General features: G+C 42.6%; 2 protein-coding genes across 3 annotated transcripts in view; both read right to left on the bottom strand.

Moving 5' to 3' along the window:
* klc2 (kinesin light chain 2) overlaps positions 1–6,579 on the bottom strand; it is a gene marked incomplete in the record, with an annotated part of 9,801 nt that extends 3,222 nt beyond the window's left edge. Inside the window, 10 exon segments of the mRNA XM_065950783.1 lie at positions 523–631; positions 832–899; positions 1,089–1,138; positions 1,798–1,897; positions 2,486–2,659; positions 2,742–2,931; positions 3,038–3,254; positions 3,356–3,695; positions 3,816–4,061; positions 6,430–6,579. Of these exon segments, the coding sequence (XP_065806855.1) occupies positions 523–631; positions 832–899; positions 1,089–1,138; positions 1,798–1,897; positions 2,486–2,659; positions 2,742–2,931; positions 3,038–3,254; positions 3,356–3,695; positions 3,816–4,043 (1,476 nt within the window).
* A 1,306-nt stretch (positions 6,580–7,885) lies between these two features.
* Positions 7,886–19,159, bottom strand: part of LOC109988726 (phosphofurin acidic cluster sorting protein 1) — a 66,829-nt gene continuing 55,555 nt past the window's right edge. For both annotated transcript variants that reach the window (XM_065950094.1, XM_065950095.1), the window contains exons 13-24: positions 18,865–19,000; positions 18,452–18,556; positions 18,261–18,367; positions 16,830–16,984; positions 16,457–16,567; positions 16,177–16,279; positions 16,043–16,085; positions 15,904–15,946; positions 15,667–15,808; positions 14,116–14,354; positions 13,467–13,586; positions 7,886–13,374 (exon numbers count right to left, since the gene is read on the bottom strand). In XM_065950094.1, the coding sequence (XP_065806166.1) occupies positions 13,256–13,374; positions 13,467–13,586; positions 14,116–14,354; positions 15,667–15,808; positions 15,904–15,946; positions 16,043–16,085; positions 16,177–16,279; positions 16,457–16,567; positions 16,830–16,984; positions 18,261–18,367; positions 18,452–18,556; positions 18,865–19,000 (1,423 nt within the window). In that variant the 3' untranslated portion in view covers positions 7,886–13,255. The remainder of the gene's footprint in view (positions 13,375–13,466; positions 13,587–14,115; positions 14,355–15,666; positions 15,809–15,903; positions 15,947–16,042; positions 16,086–16,176; positions 16,280–16,456; positions 16,568–16,829; positions 16,985–18,260; positions 18,368–18,451; positions 18,557–18,864; positions 19,001–19,159) is intronic.

Below are 19,159 nucleotides of genomic sequence, written 5' to 3'. Positions count from 1 at the left end.
AGGGGGAGAGAGAGAGAGAGAGAGAGAGAGAGACAGAGAGAGGGAGAGAGAGAGAGAGGAGAGAGAGAGAGAGAGACAGAGAGGGGGAGAGAGAGAGAGAGAGAGGGGGAGAGAGAGAGAGAGACAGAGAGGGAGAGAGAGAGAGAGAGACAGAGAGACAGAGAGAGAGAGAGAGACAGAGAGGGAGAGAGAGAGAGAGCGAGATGGAAACACGAAGAGTTAAAGATTACACAGAAGTGATTAAAGGAAATAAAAAGAAACTAAAGCCTACACACACACACACACACACACACACACACACACACACACACACACACACACACACACACACACACACACACACACACTAACTTAAATCACTCCCCAGCAGGGAAGTGACATTGAACTAATGAGGATCCTTTAACTGACTGAAGAGCCAAGACGTCTAATATAACAGCAGTAACTCAGCAGTGTGTGTGTGTGTGTGTGTGTGTGTGTGTGTGTGTGTGTGTGTGTGTGTGTGTGTGTGTGTGTGTGTGGTACCTGTTTGCGTGTCTTGCTGGCACACTCCTCCAGTGTCTCTGCAGCCTCCAGTTTGCCCTGACGACGGTACAAAGCTCCCAGACTCTTCAGGGTGGTGTTCACTGTGGGGCTGAGGTACAAAACAACAACAACAAGACACTAATATGAATGTTAGTATTTGTTTACGTTTCACATTTCTGTTGAGCTGATAAAACACACTGAATAAATGATTTAGCTAAGGTTAAACTAACACAGCAGGTTTTAAGAATCTTCATTCTGGTTATATGCAGCGTGTGTGTTTACACTGAATCAGCTACGTGTGTGTCTCACCTGTCCACCTTACAGGCCTTATACCAGCTGCCATACTCCACATACGGACCAGAGTCTTTGCGGTTCCCCTGAGAGAGAGAGAGAGAGAGAGAGAGACATGAAATATTAAAGCAGAGATCCACCATGAGCCTCTTAAACAGCCCGTTGACAAAAATGTCCCTGATGTCATTTGTTCAGTCGTTTCTCCATCACTTTTCACGACACCGCACGTATTTGCATGTCATTCCTGGTAAAAGGTCAAACTAAAAAGGACTGACCTTGCTCTCCTCTCTCTCCTCGGCGTGCATCCAGATCGGTTTGTTGTCGTCTGCAAAGAGGAGGACAACACAAGTGTTACAAGTGACGACGGCAACGGCAGAACGTTGCAGAGGAAAAAGAACACAAACTGGATTAGAGGATCCCTCGTCTGACCTACATTGACGTAAGAACAAGAGATTTATTTATTTATTTATTTTTTAAACCACCCTGTTGGTTTCATCAAATTGTTCGGGGGCCAGATTGCGGGCCGCTTGCGTTCGCCTCGTGCTGAACATGTGACACATTAAGGGTTTGACGGGCTTAGCTGCAGCGGGGCAGGGGAACGTGGACATTAAGCCGCTCCTCACGCTCCCATAGCATGACGATAATCCTCTGACCCGCTGAGGGATCCTGGGCGTGGACCGATGACCAACCTGGATCCTAAAAACACTGCAAATGTCAGACGAACGAGAAACTGCTGCCGTCTTAGAAACTGAAGAAAAAGACACACCAGACTTCACCTAAAAACAAGATATCTGATGAAGAGCTGACTGTTATTCAATATGACGCCGCTGCTTTCATTTATGAGGCGTTTCAATAATTCCACAAATATACACACAGAGCTGGGAAATGATGGCACTTTGAAACACTTTAACATCCACTTCTTAACAACATAAATGTGCATTATGTAAGCTGCATGTGTCGTAACTGACTGTCCGCTCTACTCACTGTTAACAGATCCAAACTCCTTCTCGTGCGCTCGGGTCAGGATCTCTTTGTACAGAGCTTCGGCGTCTTTAAACTTCCCCTGCTTCAGGTAGCATGTGGCCTGAGGAGAACACAGCAGCATTTTATTGTACACATCTTGTATGAACCCAAAAAATACTCTGACCTCATGGCGAACCCAAACATGTCAGTACCTTAAACCTACATGTCTAATAATGGCCAGCAGGGGGCGACTTCACTGTGGCTAAAATACTTCTGACTGTTTAAAAGCAGATGAGAAAATCACCGTTCCCCTCCCTGATCTTTTACCTTCATAACATTTAAAAAAAATAAATGTTTGATGTTCTTATGTGATACTTTGAAAGCTGAAGACAAAAGAAACACTGAGATTAAAATATATTAAAGTGGCATGTCGTCATGACGCAGCGAATTGTGTAAAAAAAATGAGCTAAATCTTCTTAATACAGAATATTAATTCAGTAAATTATGATATTGTTCAAAGTAAAATGAACGTTAAAGATAGGTATGCTTTGATTGACAAGTCACACATCTACCATAACTGAGTCTTCAAACCCAGTGGGTGACATCAAGGGAGCTTGGTGAATCCTTGTAAACGCTCTATGGTCTAAACTGATAAAATCATCGCTTATAAAAAAAGATGATCCATGAAACTTGTAACAGGCGAACCCACCAGGTTGTTTTTGGTCTTGGCCACGTTGGGGTCGTCGGCTCCCAGTTTGGACTCGTAGATCTCCAGGGCCCGCCTGTAGTAGTACTCCACCTCGTCGTACTTGCCCTGGTTCTGACACAGCAGGGCCAGGTTGTTCAGCTGCTTGGCCACGTCCGGGTGGTACTTGCCCAACACCTTGGAGACACGATTGACAAGATTAACATCCATCAAATGTGAACAGAGAGCGTTTCAGTTTGAGAGAGAAGACGTTCTCTACCTTCTCTCTGATCTCCAGCGCTCTCTTGCACAGGGGTTCCGCCTCCTTGTATTTGCCCCTCTTGCCGTACAGAACGGCCAGGTTGTTGAGGGTGGCGGCCACGGCTGGGTGGTCCTTCCCCAGAGTCTTCTCTCTGATGGCCAGAGCGTCGTTCAGGAGGTGAGCGGCTTCTTTGTACTTGTTCTGATCCCTGGAGGGTAAAAACAGCACACTTTTAATTTTCCCATTTTCTTTTAGATTCAAACTTTAAATGAAATGTCTTTCTCCCCCGCTCACCCCCCCCTCCCCCACCCTACCTGTACACGAGGGCCAGGATGTTGAGCATGGTGGCCACGTCGGGGTGGTCGTGTCCGGACGTCTTCTCCAGGTCCTCCAGGGCCTGTTTGCAGAGCGGCACGGCCACCTCGTACCTGCCCTGAGAGGCGTACTGGATCACCAGGTTGTGCAGAGTCCGGAGGCGTGCCGGGATCTCGTAGCCCCCCTGCTGGGCGGCCACCTCTCCGCTGGGCTGCGCTGTGGGACAGAGGGACGATATTAAACTTCTTACTACTGCGATGTAAATATCAGTCAGTAAGCATGAACACGTCTGAACGGGTGGATTGCTGATGTCATACCCGGTCCCTGATCGTCGTCGTTGGGGAACAAGTCGTCCAGGCTGTCCTTCGAAGCGTCTCCCCCACTCCCGCCGCCGCCTCCTCCGCCGGCGCTCTGGCTCTTGTCGTCGGAGGGCGAGACGTCGTCGTCGAACTTCTTGATCTGGTTCATGAACTCCAGGTGCTTCTTCTCCTCCTCCAGCTGGGCCACGCTCTGCTCGCTGCGCTGCAGCTTGTGCTGCGTGCCCGCCAGCTCGTCCCGCAGCCACTGGTTCTCCTGGCAGAGCCGACGCACCTGGGCGCGCAGCTTCTGCTTCTCCGACTCCACGGCGCTCAGGTGGCTCGACAGGGCGATGATCACCTGGAAGGAAGAGGGATGCGAGCTTGCTAAATTTGACCTTCAGAACTTTTAAATAATCGACTAAACTTTTCATTTTTGTGTGAAGAAAATAACAGGATTGTTATTTAGCCGGTCTCTGACCTGTGCCTCTCCCAGGCCCAGCTCGATGGCCTCCAGACTCTTGCGGAGCAGCCCAGACTTCTCCTGGGCGACGGGCGGCTGTGTGCAGTCCAGCAGCGAGTTGAGGATCTGGGCGTGTTCGCCGCGCAGCGTCTCCAGGCCCTGCATGACGGCCTTCGTGTTGAGCACGATCTCATCCTGGCTCAGTCGCTCGAGGGCTTCTTCGCGTGGATACACCATGGTGGACATTTCCCGGTTTCACACACACTACAGGACGAGGACAAAAAGAAACAAGAACGTGTAAGGGCAAAAAAAAAGAAGAGTGAAAGCACTTTCTGCTGAGCGTGCATCATATTTGACCTTCTCACAGTTTAACCATGAGCTGCTCAAAGTGCATCATTATTGGCTGGTCACTGTGGTCAAGCTGAAGTGGATGAGATTAAAAAAAGAAAGGGAGGCAGAGGAGCCCTGAAGAGAAGGAAATGAGATACAATCAAGAAGAGGGAGGGCGTAAAGCGATACTTTGATGGAGGAAGGTCAAAAGAAGGGAAACGCTGAATTTTATTCCCAGTTTACATGACGGGAAAATGTGATTATCCAATGAAAAATGTCCAGGATGTCCCCTAAACAACAGCACATTTACAAAATGCTTTCACATTAAAATTCAATAAACATGACGATATGAGAGACGGGTCTCTAGTGCACCCTGATCTGATCTCCCTCACAGCTCTCTATTCTACTTTAGTCAGCAGTTGATTTAACAGATCCACTTTCATTAGTGCATAACAGCTCAGGTAGTAAGACTGGTTTGAAAGTGAAAGGTGTGTGTGTGTGTGTGTGTGTGTATGTGTGTGTGAGGATTCCTCCGGGCTCGAAAGTGACGCAGCTGCAGCCAGCGATGAGTTCATCCAGTTAAAGTGAGACAGAGCGGCCGTTTCCAAGGAAACACTGACTCAGAGATCAGGTGGCAAAAAACAAAAAAACAAAAAACAAACATGAGATTAAGATCTTCATCCGACTCTCACTGATGAACCTGTTGCATGTTTGTTGTCTTTGTGCTTGTTTAGCCACTTAAAAAAGACTGGAACTAAAGCTGCTGAGAGCACAACAGAGTTCAAGTCCTCACACGTTTTGAGGGATTTATTTAAAAAACAAACAAAATAATCCCTTATAAAAGCCACACACACACACACACACACACACACACACACACACACACACACAAAAAAGGTAACAGCAACATTGGACAAGAGAAAATGTCCCTTTGTCTATCTCCCACTTCACACCTGAACAGGTAAACACACAGAGCAACCATGGCCAAGTGGAAATGACCGGACATGATATCAAAGGATTGAAACATTACAAAAATGATCTGAACACATGTTTCATCGTTTGTTCTTTATGTAGGGCCGGACATCGAGCTGTATGTCCACATAAAAGCTGCAGATCAATATAGAATAGAATAGAATAGAATAGAATATAAATACTTTATTGATCCCAAACTGGGACATTGTGGCGTTACAGCAGCAGGTTATCCAAACACACAATATGAGCAAAAAAAAACACAATATTAGCAAATTTAAACATAATATAATATTAAATACAAAGTAAATAAGCACTAAAAATATCAAAACTAAGAATGGGAATATTTACAACCAGGATTTAACTTAGCATTACTAGTCTTAAATATGAAAGATTAAAAAAGTGAATGTGTAAAAACAGAGTTGTAAATGGACAGTATTGACAGAAGTGAAAGTGCATGTCTCCTCTCATCTCCCACAAAGAGACACCAGGCCTCTTGAAGCCACTTTCCACACTGAGCATGCGTCCTTCAGGTCTACAGATCCTGTAAATGAAACCATTGCAGCAGCAGGAGGAGGAGGAGGAGGAGGAGGAGGAGGAGGACAGAGCGGCCATTTGTGCAGCATCGTGACTTTCTCTCCTCTCCTGCTTTCATGGAGGAGGCGCACCTGTTCTCCCCTCCTGCCCCCCTCCCTCCTCTCTCTATATGTGTCTGTCTCCAGCTCCCCCCCCCCCCCTCCTTCCCCATCCGCCTTATACGCCGACTGCAATGCACCAATATCAACAACAACCCCCCCTTTCCAAAAACGCACAACAACAACAACAAAAGCAGCAGCAGCGGTGAAACATCAGAAAGTAGCACCTACTAAATGTCATCTTTGGTTAGTTTAATTGCACGAATAGATTAATGCGCCGGTTGATGGATGGAGGTGATGAGGCCCTGAGGCCGGGAGGGGCGGAAGGATCAATCAAGGTGACCCGATAATAAAGAGAGAAAAAGCACAAGAAGGACAAAAAAGCTTTCAGACATTGTTTTGTTTTAATAATGATAATCCGACATGTTGAGTGTTTGTAAACAGAGCAGGCCCTACACTAATGTTTCCCCCCTTATGTAATGTGACTGTACTGCATGCACCACAAGCACAGGCACTTAAACGACTTTTTAATGACATTTATAAAGTGAAATCTGTGGCGCATGCGTCCTGCAGATGACATTTTACCGACCGCGCCGATGATGTAATGTTTAATATGACAAAAGGTGGAAATATATCTATTTGAGCGTCATTACTGCGACTACAGTAAAAGTGATATGAATTATCAGCTGCGTTTTTACCTTCATCGAAGAGAAACGCGATGCTTTCTGTCCGGACAAAGCAGCAGGGACAATGTTGTGATGCTCCCAAACAAGCCCAGCGTCTAATCTTAAACAACGCCGCATCGACTGCTTCCGGTTGCGGGTTTTTTTTTTTTTTTTTTTTTTCAAAATAAAACCAAAGCAAAGTAGGTCGACAGTCGAAACACCACAATGACAGGCTGTTATGGTGGAGGAAGGCTGCGCTAGTCAACAGTAATAGGTCACTTTCATAACCAAGGCGTAATTTACCACGCAAGTTAATGCGAATGCGTGTTATTCGTAACGATTCGCTTTACTTTGAAGGATGCTAACGTCTCCATAACAACTCGCCCTCAAAGTGTCTCTTGGCAACGGAGGAGGACAGTAATAAAAACTCTTTATCCTTGTTTTGTCACTAACTCACTGACCATTCTTACAAAAACCTAGTTTATTCAGCTGAACAACACTAGTTATTTATTCAAGGATGTGATTAAAATGTGACATTAAAATCCACAACCAAAGATGACGTCAAACAACAAGAGGATTCACGACGAGTTTTCGACCGGGGCGGGAAATCATCATGCGCATGCGTATAGACGACGCGCTGCTCACTCACTGCCTCTAGCATTCTCGACTTTCTGGTTTGACCAGTTTTTCTAAAAGAGTTTTAATTGACACTGTGGGAATCACCTGTTTATACAACGTGATAAACCGACTACACTGGATAATTTGCTTTTTTTTGTGCCGGTGTTGCAATCATTAAAAAGCTTTGACAAGATGCTAATAAATAATAATTATTGTTTTTTTTTTTTTTTAAAGAGTTCAGGTCTTTTTTCTTAAGAAAGAACACGAGGTGAAACTGACTCTTAATAAACAGAAGTAAAATAATTACGATAAATAATTGAAGCCTAGTTACACACATTTTAAAACGTTTTTCACGGAACAGGAAGTAGCTGGCGGTGAAGCCTCTTGCTGTGCATATGTTCTTTGAGTACTCATGATAGCAGAGGCTCCATTCAAACAGTGTGTGAGTGTAACAAGGGGGGTAATGAGGCCAAGGCATGTAACACTGACCTGCTTCACAAGTATCATGTGCACATTCCACTTACACTTTTGTTACATAGTGAGTAGGTTTTCTTATTTTCAGGGTTTATTAAAAATTAAAAGCTATTTTATTTATAAGTGCTCATGCTTATCAGTTGCAAATTTACAATGAAATGAACATAAATTCATGCAGTACTTGCAATTTGAAAATGTATGTATTTTATCTTGCATAATAGCTTATTTAAACTGCAATATGCCGTTTACATTTTTATATATCTTTCTGCAGCTTCATTCGTTTTACCTTTGTTTGCATACAGCTACACTTTGGAGTTATATATAAATGCTTCATACAAGCGCAAACAAACACATACAAAAGACATATATTCTTTGATTCAAAAATAAGAGACGAATATACAAATCAGGAATATGTTTATTTAAAAAAACAAATGAAACAATAAACACTTCCACTTTCCACCCCACATCTGTTTTCATTGACAAACGCAATCATGAAAAAGCAGTACTACAAAACATGTTGAAATAAAGAAAAAGAAAAAAAATGGAATACAATATAACAAGTACTATCTGATATGTACAAGCGTTATAGTTTATTATTATTATTATCGTTATAGGCAAAAGGCAAAAAAGCTGAAGTCTGCTGCTGAAGAAAACAATGGCGTGTGCAAAATACTGTCAACAAGCTGAGGACGTCCTGATCTGAGCCAGGCGGAAAATCTACTGCTTTCATAGGTCAATCCTGTTCCCGTAAAGACAGACAGCAAAATGTACAAGCTGTGAGGGAATGGGGACAGTATTGTTTATTGTGTTTTCAGAAAGCTAAGCTCGTGGAAGCCCGATGACGAAGAGTTTCATCATCAGAGAGACACTTTATCCGAGGACGGTGTCGAGAAAAGAGACTGCTGATCACTGATGCGGATTATTGACGGACCAAACAGATACTATTCTCTAACCACGACAAGTCAAAGGACAGAGGAACCACCGCCACAAACACATGTCGACACAGGTACAGAGGTACAGGTAAAAACACACAGGAACAAGGTTCAAGACTTAACGCACGGAACAACCAGAGACTTTAGAAAAAACATGTAAACAGTGAGAATGAGCAGAGAGACGGATGGGATTAAAAAAAGGGTTCACTTCCTCCAAACATTGAAACGATGACGTAAGAAAAAGGATCACTTTGTTGTTATGAACAACCAAAAAAAAACAACTCAAAGTCTCGTTCGATATATTCACGACTTCTTCACAATGTAATTTTGGCAGTGATTTTTCTTTTAACGCCTCTTTTTTCTGTAGAATAAATCGATGTTCAGGGAGACTCAGCTGATGTTCAATCCCCTCCAAGAAAAAGAGTCGTCAATCAATTTTGACTTTGTACAATTACTGACAAGTTTGGATTCACAGCAATGCTTCAATATTTAAGCTAACGACACTACAAGGCAAAGAGCATTTTGTGTTAATGAGGTTGTTTCTAAACAACAGACACAAGATTACCCATGGTTACAGTGTAAGTTAAATATCAAATACCGGTACTTCATTCTAAAACGATTTTCATGGTTTAAAATCCAGTTTTTCAAATGTGACAAGTTTGGCGTTGTTGTCGTTATAAAGCGTACTTTAATGAAACATTTCTTAATTTAAATTAAAAGTTTGAGATATAAAGATACCAAACTAATAAAAGAAGTTATTACAGTGCACAAAGTAAATTATGTTTTGGGTTGCCACTTCATTTTTGTGAAGAATCCCTTTCAATGTTTATTTACATTATACCTTGTAAAAATAAAAAAATTAAAAAAATGTTTCCGGCCTTGGGGCAGCAGTTAACATGAATAACTTATTGTCCAATTTCAAAGTTATAACAAGTTAGGGATCAAGGAAAGACATTCCTAGTTTCAGAATAACATAATCATTAACTTAAAGTTGGATACCTGATGTACAATATTTACTCTCTTTTAGCTCCAGGTTTGGTCTCCACCAACTCTAAATAATACGGCGCCTTGTGGTTGCTAATGCGCCACTATTTCCCCTCGTTAGTCATTAAGTTGGAAGTTTTGGTGCAAAAGGTAGTGTGAAGAAAGTTTCAGAGCTTCTTTTGATAGAAATGTTTTGACATCAGAAAACAGCTAAGCTAAGCTGAGCTGTAATTGTGACTCAAAACAAGTAATGTTGCCGCCCTGATACCAAAACAATGAGCTTAAAGACACAAAAAGATGAAACCGAAAGAGTTTGGTGTCTGATCTGGGTTTGTTTTCTATTTTCATGATAATATTGAAAGTGCTGCAATATAAAAAAAAAAACAAGCAAGGGATATATTGTAAGCAAACCAAAGGGACACTTTGCTGAATTTGGCCTCCCAACCTGGCAACCCAAAAGTTAATTCCATTCATGCGCAAAAGCAGAACTTCATTGAATTCTTTAGTGATTTTTCGAGTTTTAAGGAAGTGAAAAGTCACAAATTGGCAATTTTTGAAGTGATGTAAAAAAAATTGTTGGTTTGTTGTTCGAAACAGAAATTTTGTTTACTTTTATTTATTTTATTTTTTCCCCCCGGATGTCCTACATTTTGGATTAATGTGGTCACATGAAAGCTCACTGATGATGTTGTCAGTCAGTCAGTCTGTCTGTGAAGCCCTTAACTGGTTTTCAGCAACACGTGACAAGGACTACAGGTTTAGAGAAGGGTGCGTTCAAGAGACCCACTGGTTGTTTTATCTTGTTTGACACATAAAAAAAACACTGTCCTGTCAGTCATCTGTTCCTGCACTGGACGTGTTGGAACGTTTCTAACATCTGCACTAAAGTGTAAACTTAATGAAATACATTCAAATGTGAAAGTACTGAGAAGCCTTCAGCACCAAGCCGAGTGTTTGTCTGGTGACGACAGTTAAACCAATCAAAGAGAGAAACAAACCAGCGAGCTCTGAAAGCCCTCCGCCGTCGTCCAGCAGAGAAATGAGGCGAGTTTAAGACGCGCTGCTGACATCACAACTATAACACTGAAATATCCAAATGCTTCAAATCGATTTCTAAACAAACAAAAACACGACTTAAACAAAGACAACGGCATAAACACTATTTGAAGAAACTACTTTGCTAATACTTCGCTGCAGTTGGAGAGTTTTTATGATGCAGCTGACACAAGGCAGAGATGAACAGACTTCTTTAAATCTTAAAAACAAAATTAATCAGACTGAATTTTAGCAACAGATGTAAAAGATGTATTCAAGTAGTCACTTTAAAGATAAATTCAGTTTAAACTTGGATTTGGAGCTTTTCTTCTGACTAAAATTCTGAGTTTATTCCAGGAATTGTTCTTAGTTAAAAGTTAAAAGTTTTTGATAAATGCTTCCCTTATCCTCTCCTGTATTTTTCCATATTTGCACAGATCAATCAATCAGATGATTTCATTAAAATGTAGTTGAGGATTTTGTATGTTATATACGGAGGCTGATTAGGGAACGATTCTGAGATAAAAGCCACAATTCTGAGTTTAAACTTTAATTTTCTATTCTTTATTATTTTTTTAATTAAATTCTTAATTTTTTTCTATTCATGACTCCAAACTAATTTTTTTTTCACCTGTGGCTCTAATCCTATTTTTTTCATGAAAGATTTCAGTTTTCTTTTAGGGCAGATGATTTTAAAGCCAGAATTCCAACTTTTAACTGGAATTAAAAATATTTCCTAATTCTGATTGTATTTGTGATTTCTCACACAAAACGTTGACAAAACACTTGCTTAAAACACAAAACTTTTTATTTGCTTCCTTAATTGTCTTCTGGATTTGTTGGTTGGATTTAGGCCAATACAACCTGATACAACCTGAAGATATTTCACAAAAATGTTATTCAATATAAAAAAAATTCTACGGGGGTTGAAAACAGGCAGATTTAAAAACATGTATGAACATTTGGAGTTAAAAAAAAAAAAGCCTGAATTCTGAGTGTAAAATTAAATATATGATGTTTGTTTTGTTCTGACTTTAATTCTGTGTTTATGTTCAAAATCATGACTTTAAACTCAATTCTAAAATTTTTTTTCCCATGTGGCACTACTTGTCTTCCATATCACTCGACATTTTTAATGAAGGAAAAACATTCTGCCTTTGCCTTGAGCCAGGCTCCAACATGAACAAGTCTCCTCCTGCAGATTTCACAGCCCTAATCTGATTATCAATGACATTGATAATGACCACATCATGAACACACACACACACACACACACACACACACACACACACACACACACACACGTCCCCTCTGTCACATGGTAGAAAAAAGTTTTTGTCTTTTTTTTTAGTGATATTGTTTTTGTATAAAGTTTGACCACGTTACACTGATTTCACCACACACACACACACGTTACCAGATACTGTTCACACACTAATCACCTCACAACATACTAGAGAAAGCATGTAGCAGACCTGTGCACAAATAACTCAAATCAAAACACAAACATTTCTTTCTGTTCCCTGGATGGATATGTTTCATTTCTGCGCAGGTCTGCGGTCAGAATATTGCCAAAAAAAGAAAAAGATATTGGAGAGTTAACGAGCTAACCACATTGTGCTTATTGCAGCTGTTTGACTGCCGTGTTCGCAACGTAGAACCCTTTGAAAAAAGCAGGATATAAACATGCTTTTCCCATTTCTGCTTAAATATGCATTCTGTCGTCTTGTTGCACATTTTTCTTTGCTCTGTTTTTGAATGTGTATTTTACCGGCTGTTCTCTCTGCAGACGCTCACATGTGTGTTCATCAGGTGCATAGCGACTACGTAGCTAAAGAAAACCGCACGTCACAGTCGACCCCGCCCTGAAATCCTGAAGCTCTCACAAAGACGAACACTGTGCATCGCAAAAACACCTTTAAAGGTTTTTCTTTTGTTAGTTTTTTTTTTAAACTATTTTCCACTGGAGAACAATAAAGAAAGACACTTCCCATGTACAGATATTGTTTTTTTCTCTTCTCTGTGAAAGAATACAGTTGGCATTAGACATCCAAAATGACTGATTTTGGTACAGACAAAATATGTGTAATCATATAGAAGCCCTTGAAATGAAATACACTAAAGCCTTTTATTTTGAAGGGCGTCTGTGCTGTTGATGTGGAGGTGGGATTCATCACATGCTTTGTGTTTTCTTTTCATGCATTACTTGAAGCCCTGCTGCATTTCTGTTTTTTTTATTTATTTAGAGTTACTGTTTTTCCGGCACGAGTTCGTTTCGGAGCATGCACGTGTGTGGGGGATCAGGTTTGTCGAGGTGAGCAGTGGGGACCTTGACGGGGACGGGGGCGGGGGCGGGACGGGGGCGGGACGGGGGCGGGGGTCTTGCGTTGAGGGTTGGACTTTTAACGGGGGTTAAAATCAGTGGGTTGTTTCATGCTGTTGCATTCCATAAAACGGAAACATAAATGGCAGTTAGCGATTAAACTTGTGCTGTAAGCCCCTTGTAAAAACACACACACACACACACACACACACACACACACACACACACACACACACACACACACACACACACACACACACACACACACACACACACACACACACACACACACACACACACACTGTACATTCACGTGTGCACGCACTCGCCACGCACACACAAAAAGGGGGCGTTAAAGTGACTAGTAACAGCGCTCCTCTTCCTCCTCCTCCCCAAAAAAGACACAAGATGACTGTAGCCAAACTGAAACTAAAGGAAGAAAGAAGTCAGTCCGCTCAGCTCTGTGGCTGCTGACGCTCGGGGGTCTTCACCCCTAGGAGGGCGGCTTGCTGTAGCCGAAAAGTCCGACAGGTAGGTATTTGACGTGTGTGGGCCACTGGGCGGCGAGCTGGAAGAACTTCACGTCGTTCCACTCCACGCCGTCTATGGACACTGCAGAGAAACGAACGAGACTTGCATGAGACCCGAGCGAGCGTTTAGATTTAAAAATGAGAGCCGGAGAAGAAAAAAGCCGCAGGTTTTACCTTTCAGGATGGTCTGTTGCTGCTTGGCCGAGCAGATGAGGCGACTGATGCCTTCAATGACCTGACTCTTGGAGTCCACGTCCTTCTCCTTGGGCTTCTTTCCCAGGAAGATGGTGGGGACTGAGGAGAGAGAGAGAGAGAGAGAGAGAGAGAGAGAGAGAGAGAGAGAGAGAGAGAGAGAGAGAGAGCGATTGTTAGGCACAGTGTGTTTGTGTTTGCAACACAGGAAACACACACAGCTCTATGAAGGACAAAAAATGACTGAAGTATAATAAATGAATAAATATATGAATAAAAAAATAAATAAAAAAATAAAAAAATAAATGAATGAATAAAAAAAATAAAATAAAATAAAATAAATGAATGAATGTTGGGAGAAATGCATACAATAATGTATAAATAAATAAAAAATTAAATAAATGCATCAATAAATAAATATATATATAAAAAAATGCAACAATTCATATAAAAATTAATATACAAATAAATATATTCATATATTTATTTCTGTTTTCATGTTGTACAAGGAAAAGTAAATATGTAAATTAAGTAAATTAAAATAAGAAACAAGTGGAAAACAAGTGAAAGTATTCATGAAAACACAATGACTCAGTCAAACAGACATGCATCATCATCATCATCTTCTCACCTTTCTTATTCTTCTCCTTCGTGACCACCGTCATGGCCATGGTGCTGACCTGGGCCTGCGGGTCGCTACTGCCCCCTCCTGGTAGCCGGCTGACCTGCAGCGAGCGGAAGGCGCTCTTCAGCGTGTTCTTGCAGCTCGTGTCGCGCCGCTCGCCCTCCCGCCGCTTCTCCGCCAGCGAGGCGAGCCAGTAATCCACCTGCAGGCCGATGGCGTCCACGCCGTGAGACATGCTCGGGCTCCTGAGGACGGAGACACTTTGGATTTATTATAAAACAACGACATGGAAAAAAAAACATTGCTGTGTAGTGCAGAAACAACATGTCCAACACTGGTTTTAAACACTATGGTTTTATCGGAGGTGTTGCTGCACTCGGAGCCTTTTTGTCAAACCTAGTTCTCAAAAACAAAGATGTAACTGTTACATTTGGTACGTGATGTTAACAATTGCACCATCTGTTCTCTGCAGAGAGAGAAATAGAATGATTTGATCGAGCACAGCTGCAGGCCGCCCGGCTCTGCAGAGAGGAAATGCAACGTTCAGGTTAAAAGTTCACCAAATCAAATGATTAAAAACACGACTGAAACATGTTCACTTCCTGGAACTAATTCACAAACCAGTCAAACTGAGACCTGCGGAAGAAGATATTCAGGACAGTTATGAAAGTAAAAGCAACATTTTGGAACTCTTTATTGAGAGTTAAGAAGGAGGATGTAGAAGGTGGTATGTTGCTTTGTTTCATCTTTGGGAGAAAAAAATACAAAAAAAAGAGAGGAAGAGGAGATTGAAAAAAACCCCAAAAAACAAGAATAGATTTACATAAACTCCAGGGCAAACTTGCAGCAGCTCAAAAGTTTGAGTATGAATGACCGTATTAAAGTCTTTATATGTGATTTTTCACACTTAAATATAATATAAATCAAGAATATCCTCTGAAAATAACTCTGTGAATCATGAATGTCTACAATGGGTGTAACACCCGAGTCCCACTGTCTGTGATGTTTTCAGAGTTTTCAGAGTCCTATCTTCACTTTGTTTACATCGTCAGGACAGCCGGCTGACTCCTCCCCTCGTGTATAAAAGTTGTTTAATTGAGGGACTAGAGAAAAGAAGAATAACATACTGTACTCACTGCTTAACTGTGTTTCTAGATCACGCTCATTTCAGGTAAATTTACATGCAGTGTGAAGATACCAGCATAATAAAGATCGCTAGCATTAGCATTAGCAAAAATCGCATACAAAGCCTTTAACATATTTTCTAGTTTTGTTCGAGCTGCAAATTTGAGGCAGGAGTATCGCAAAAAAATACAACAACTTTAAACCCACATGTTGTCCTCCAACATCAAGGTTCTGCTGACTCAGGGAGATATAAATAGTTTACATCCTTAAAACAAACGACTCTGGCTTTACTTTTTAGTAAATGATTTCCTCGTTCTTTTCAGAACATGAAAGACACTTGAGAAGAGTTCTTTTTCTCCCTCCACAGAGAAAGAGGGAGAGAGAGTGAGGGAGATAAATAATGCAGTGTGAAGTGTCAGGACTCAGACTCACCCTTGCACTGAGAGGACGCTGCCCATGGAGGGGGAGGACGGGGGCGTGGCCGCCTCTTTAATTATCCCCGTGGGCGAGCCGTGGGACGGGGGAGACGTGGAGGGGACGGCCAAGCTCACCGCCACGCCCTCGTCAGTGTCTCCTTGATCGACAAACAAAAAATCAAATAAGCATCACAACACGATCCAAATCTAAAAAGAAACAATCTGATTCTTTAAACTATTTACAAACTCTCACCTGTTGGAGACTGACCAGACTCGATGAGACCGACCTTAACCACCTGCAACAACAACAACAACAACAACAACAACGTGTGACATCAGCAATATTTCTAAATCATCTGCATTTCTACATTCTTCAGGAAGTCAAATCTTACCCCAATGAAAGGAATGAACTTCTGGTACGAGTCCTCATCTCGCCTGTGGGAGAGAGAGACAGAACGTTTTTAAAAACAGTTTTTTTTTTTGTTTTTTTTAAGAGGTTTGTGTTTTGTTTGGCGTCTGCACTCACGTCCTGTGTTTGCACGTGAGCATGGCCTCAGCGATGGGAAGCTGGTGTGTGACGGTGGCTCCGCTGATGTACTGCGCGATTCTCCCCGCGACGTCCAGCTGATCTGGAGGAGACAGACAGATGGCTTCAGTGTCAAATGTGTGTGTGTGTGTGTGTGTGTGTGTGTGTGTGTGTGTGTGTGTGTGTGTGTGTGTGTGTGTGTGTGTGTGTGTGTGTGTGTGTGTGTGTGTGTGTGTGTGTGTGTGTGTGCATTGAGCAGAGACAGCACTGTGAGGGGAACCTGTCTGCGGCGGCTCGGAGCGGCTGAACACGTCTCTCCACGCTCCGTCCAGGAAGGAGGAGCTGTAGCGGTTGTCCAGGGCGCCGAGATGTTTGGCAACAGGATGGGAGCCTGCAGGAGAAGGGTGGATTATGTCGAGTCAGAACGATCCAGGTCTGGAAAAGTCCGGACTTATTTCTCAGTGTAACAATTTAGAAGTCCATGAAAAAGAAAGAAAGTGGAGGTATGCTTTCAAAAGAATCACTCGCTGTGAAAACATGAGCAGGCTGTAGTCTGACATTCCCAGAGCTCTAGTAAAACGCCTCCTGCAGCATGACTCGGCAGGAAACAAAAACTCTTCTTCATCCCAGTGGAAACAACAATCATCTCTTACCCAGCGGCACGACCAGGAAGCGCATGTGGTTGAGCCAGTCGGACGTCTTGTTGGCGAGCTGGGTGACGAAGAACTGCAGGATCGCTCCCAGGTAACTCTGGCTGCCCACCGCCGCCACTTTGACGGCACGCGGCATGGACGAGTTACAGTTACAGCTGTGGGAAGAGAGAGAGAGAGAGAGAGGGGTGATATAAAGGCTGTGTGGAGGTGGATCTGTGGAAGTTCAGCACTCTGTATCATCCATCGACGTCCGAGAATAGCACACAGAGAAAGGTTGCAGTACACATCAGAGACAAGATGACAAATGCAACAGCAACTTGACCTTTAAATAAAAACTCCATAAATCCAACGAGGAGGACTTCAAATGCAAAAATAAATCTTTAAAAACAATTATTTGATGCAGAGCTTGAAATATAAAATCGTACATAATCCTGAAGAAGCAGGATTTAATATTTTAAAGGCTTTATATGTGATTTTTTTTGATCCAGCAGATGTCGCCCTTGAGCACCAGCATGAAACCAAAACAACTCGCGGTGCATTGTTGTGTTAGCATGCTAATGCTAGCGATCTTTATTATGCTGGTATCTTCACACTGCATGTAAATTTACCTGAAATGAGCGTGATCTAGAAACACAGTTAAGCAGTGAGTACAGTATGTTATTCTTCTTTTCTCTAGTCCCTCAATTAAACAACTTTTATACACGAGGGGAGGAGTCAGCCGGCCGTCCGGGCGATGTAAACAAAGTGAAGATAGGACTCTGAAAACTCTGAAAACATCACAGACAGTGGGACTCAGGTGTTACACCCATTGTAGACAGTCATGACTCACAGAGTTATTTTCAGAGGATATACTTGATTTATATTTAAGTGTGAAAAATCACATATGAAGCCTTTAAACGCCTCGTTAGACTTCCTTAAAGGTGGGGTTTCTGATTCCTTCTTCAGAAGCTCCACCCGTATAACCCGAGTATAAAAAAAGCTGTTATCCAAACCATCATTGTGTTTCCTTTCTTTACCATCTTTTCCACTTTGTATTTCTATTGAATCAAACTGTAAACTGCACACTGACAGAAAAGACAAACGAGACGTCAGGTTTGGAGAGAGGGAGAAAACAGGGTGAGGAAGGAGGAGGAGCGATCGGAGAGAGAAAGTTTGTTTTGGCACAAAAGAGGTCAAACTTCTCGATATGGAGTCAGGAGGAGGGAGACGTGTGGAGGATGGAGGAGAAGAAGAAAAATAAAAGGAGGTCAAGCAGAGGGTAGAAAACAGAAAAATAAGGATGCAGGGAAAAGACGATGAGTCATGCTGCCAAACAAAGGGGGCGGGGGGGGGGGGAGGGAGGGGAGGGGGCTTGAACTCTGAATGTGTTCTTGTGTTTCTGTGTGTTCATCTCACGGAAACACACACACACACACACACACACACACTCACAATTTCTGTATGCGAGTGAGCACGGCAGACAGGACGGCCTGGATCTCGGCCGACGAACACGTGCACACCACGGGATGCCTCTGCACCTGGAGCTGCTCGGCGACATACTGCGACACAAGAAGAAGAAATGTGATGAAGTAACCCACAAAGTGTTGGAGAGCTGTCACAAAAACACACAGAAAGAGTCGTACCTGTCCCTGCCAGTCCGTGCCGTTCACCAAAATCAGGCTCTCTGGTAGCGCAGCATCCGATAACAGAATCTGGTTCAGCTGGTCGTACACCAGCTTCCTCAGAAGCTACACACACACAGAAACACACAATGTAAGTACATAACGCTCCCCACAGCGACACATTTACTCTGCAGATGACTCATCAGTGTATGCATAATTCATGTGTGAGCTGCAGGCGAGTCAGAGATTATCAGGATGCATGTGAGCTCTTCACTTTTAGAAAAGAGGAGCGAGCGGAGGAGGGACGCAGAACAAAAAAGCAGCAACAGTGTAAATCCTGTCTGCGGGGACACCGAAAGCACAATATGAAGATTTTTTTTTTTTTGTTTCTGTACGTGCCGGAGATTAGAACACGATCGTGGGAAAAGACTCACCGGCGTGCTGTGCCCCAGCTCCGGGGAGCGCTCGGAGTCGGAGCTGTTTGTGCGTTCGCTCAGGGGTTTGGACAGCTGCCGCTCCTTCATGGGCGTGCTGATGCGCTTCTGTCGGGGGGTGTGGCCTCCGTCCAACCTGAGGGGAGATAAAGCATGGTTAAAACATTTTTTGTTGCTGTGTTAGATCATCCTTTCTTAAACATTAAGACTGCTTTGAAATACAAAATGACTCCAGGGCCCGTTATAAAAAATGTTTTTATGACTACATCTATAACTTTCAGGAAGGATAAAATTA

This window comes from Labrus bergylta, chromosome 22 (assembly GCF_963930695.1).
Source record: "Labrus bergylta chromosome 22, fLabBer1.1, whole genome shotgun sequence".
NCBI classification, from domain to species: Eukaryota; Metazoa; Chordata; class Actinopteri; order Labriformes; family Labridae; genus Labrus; species Labrus bergylta.
The sequence above is the reverse complement of the archived record's forward strand: the minus strand, read 5'-3'. Positions and strand labels throughout refer to the sequence as shown.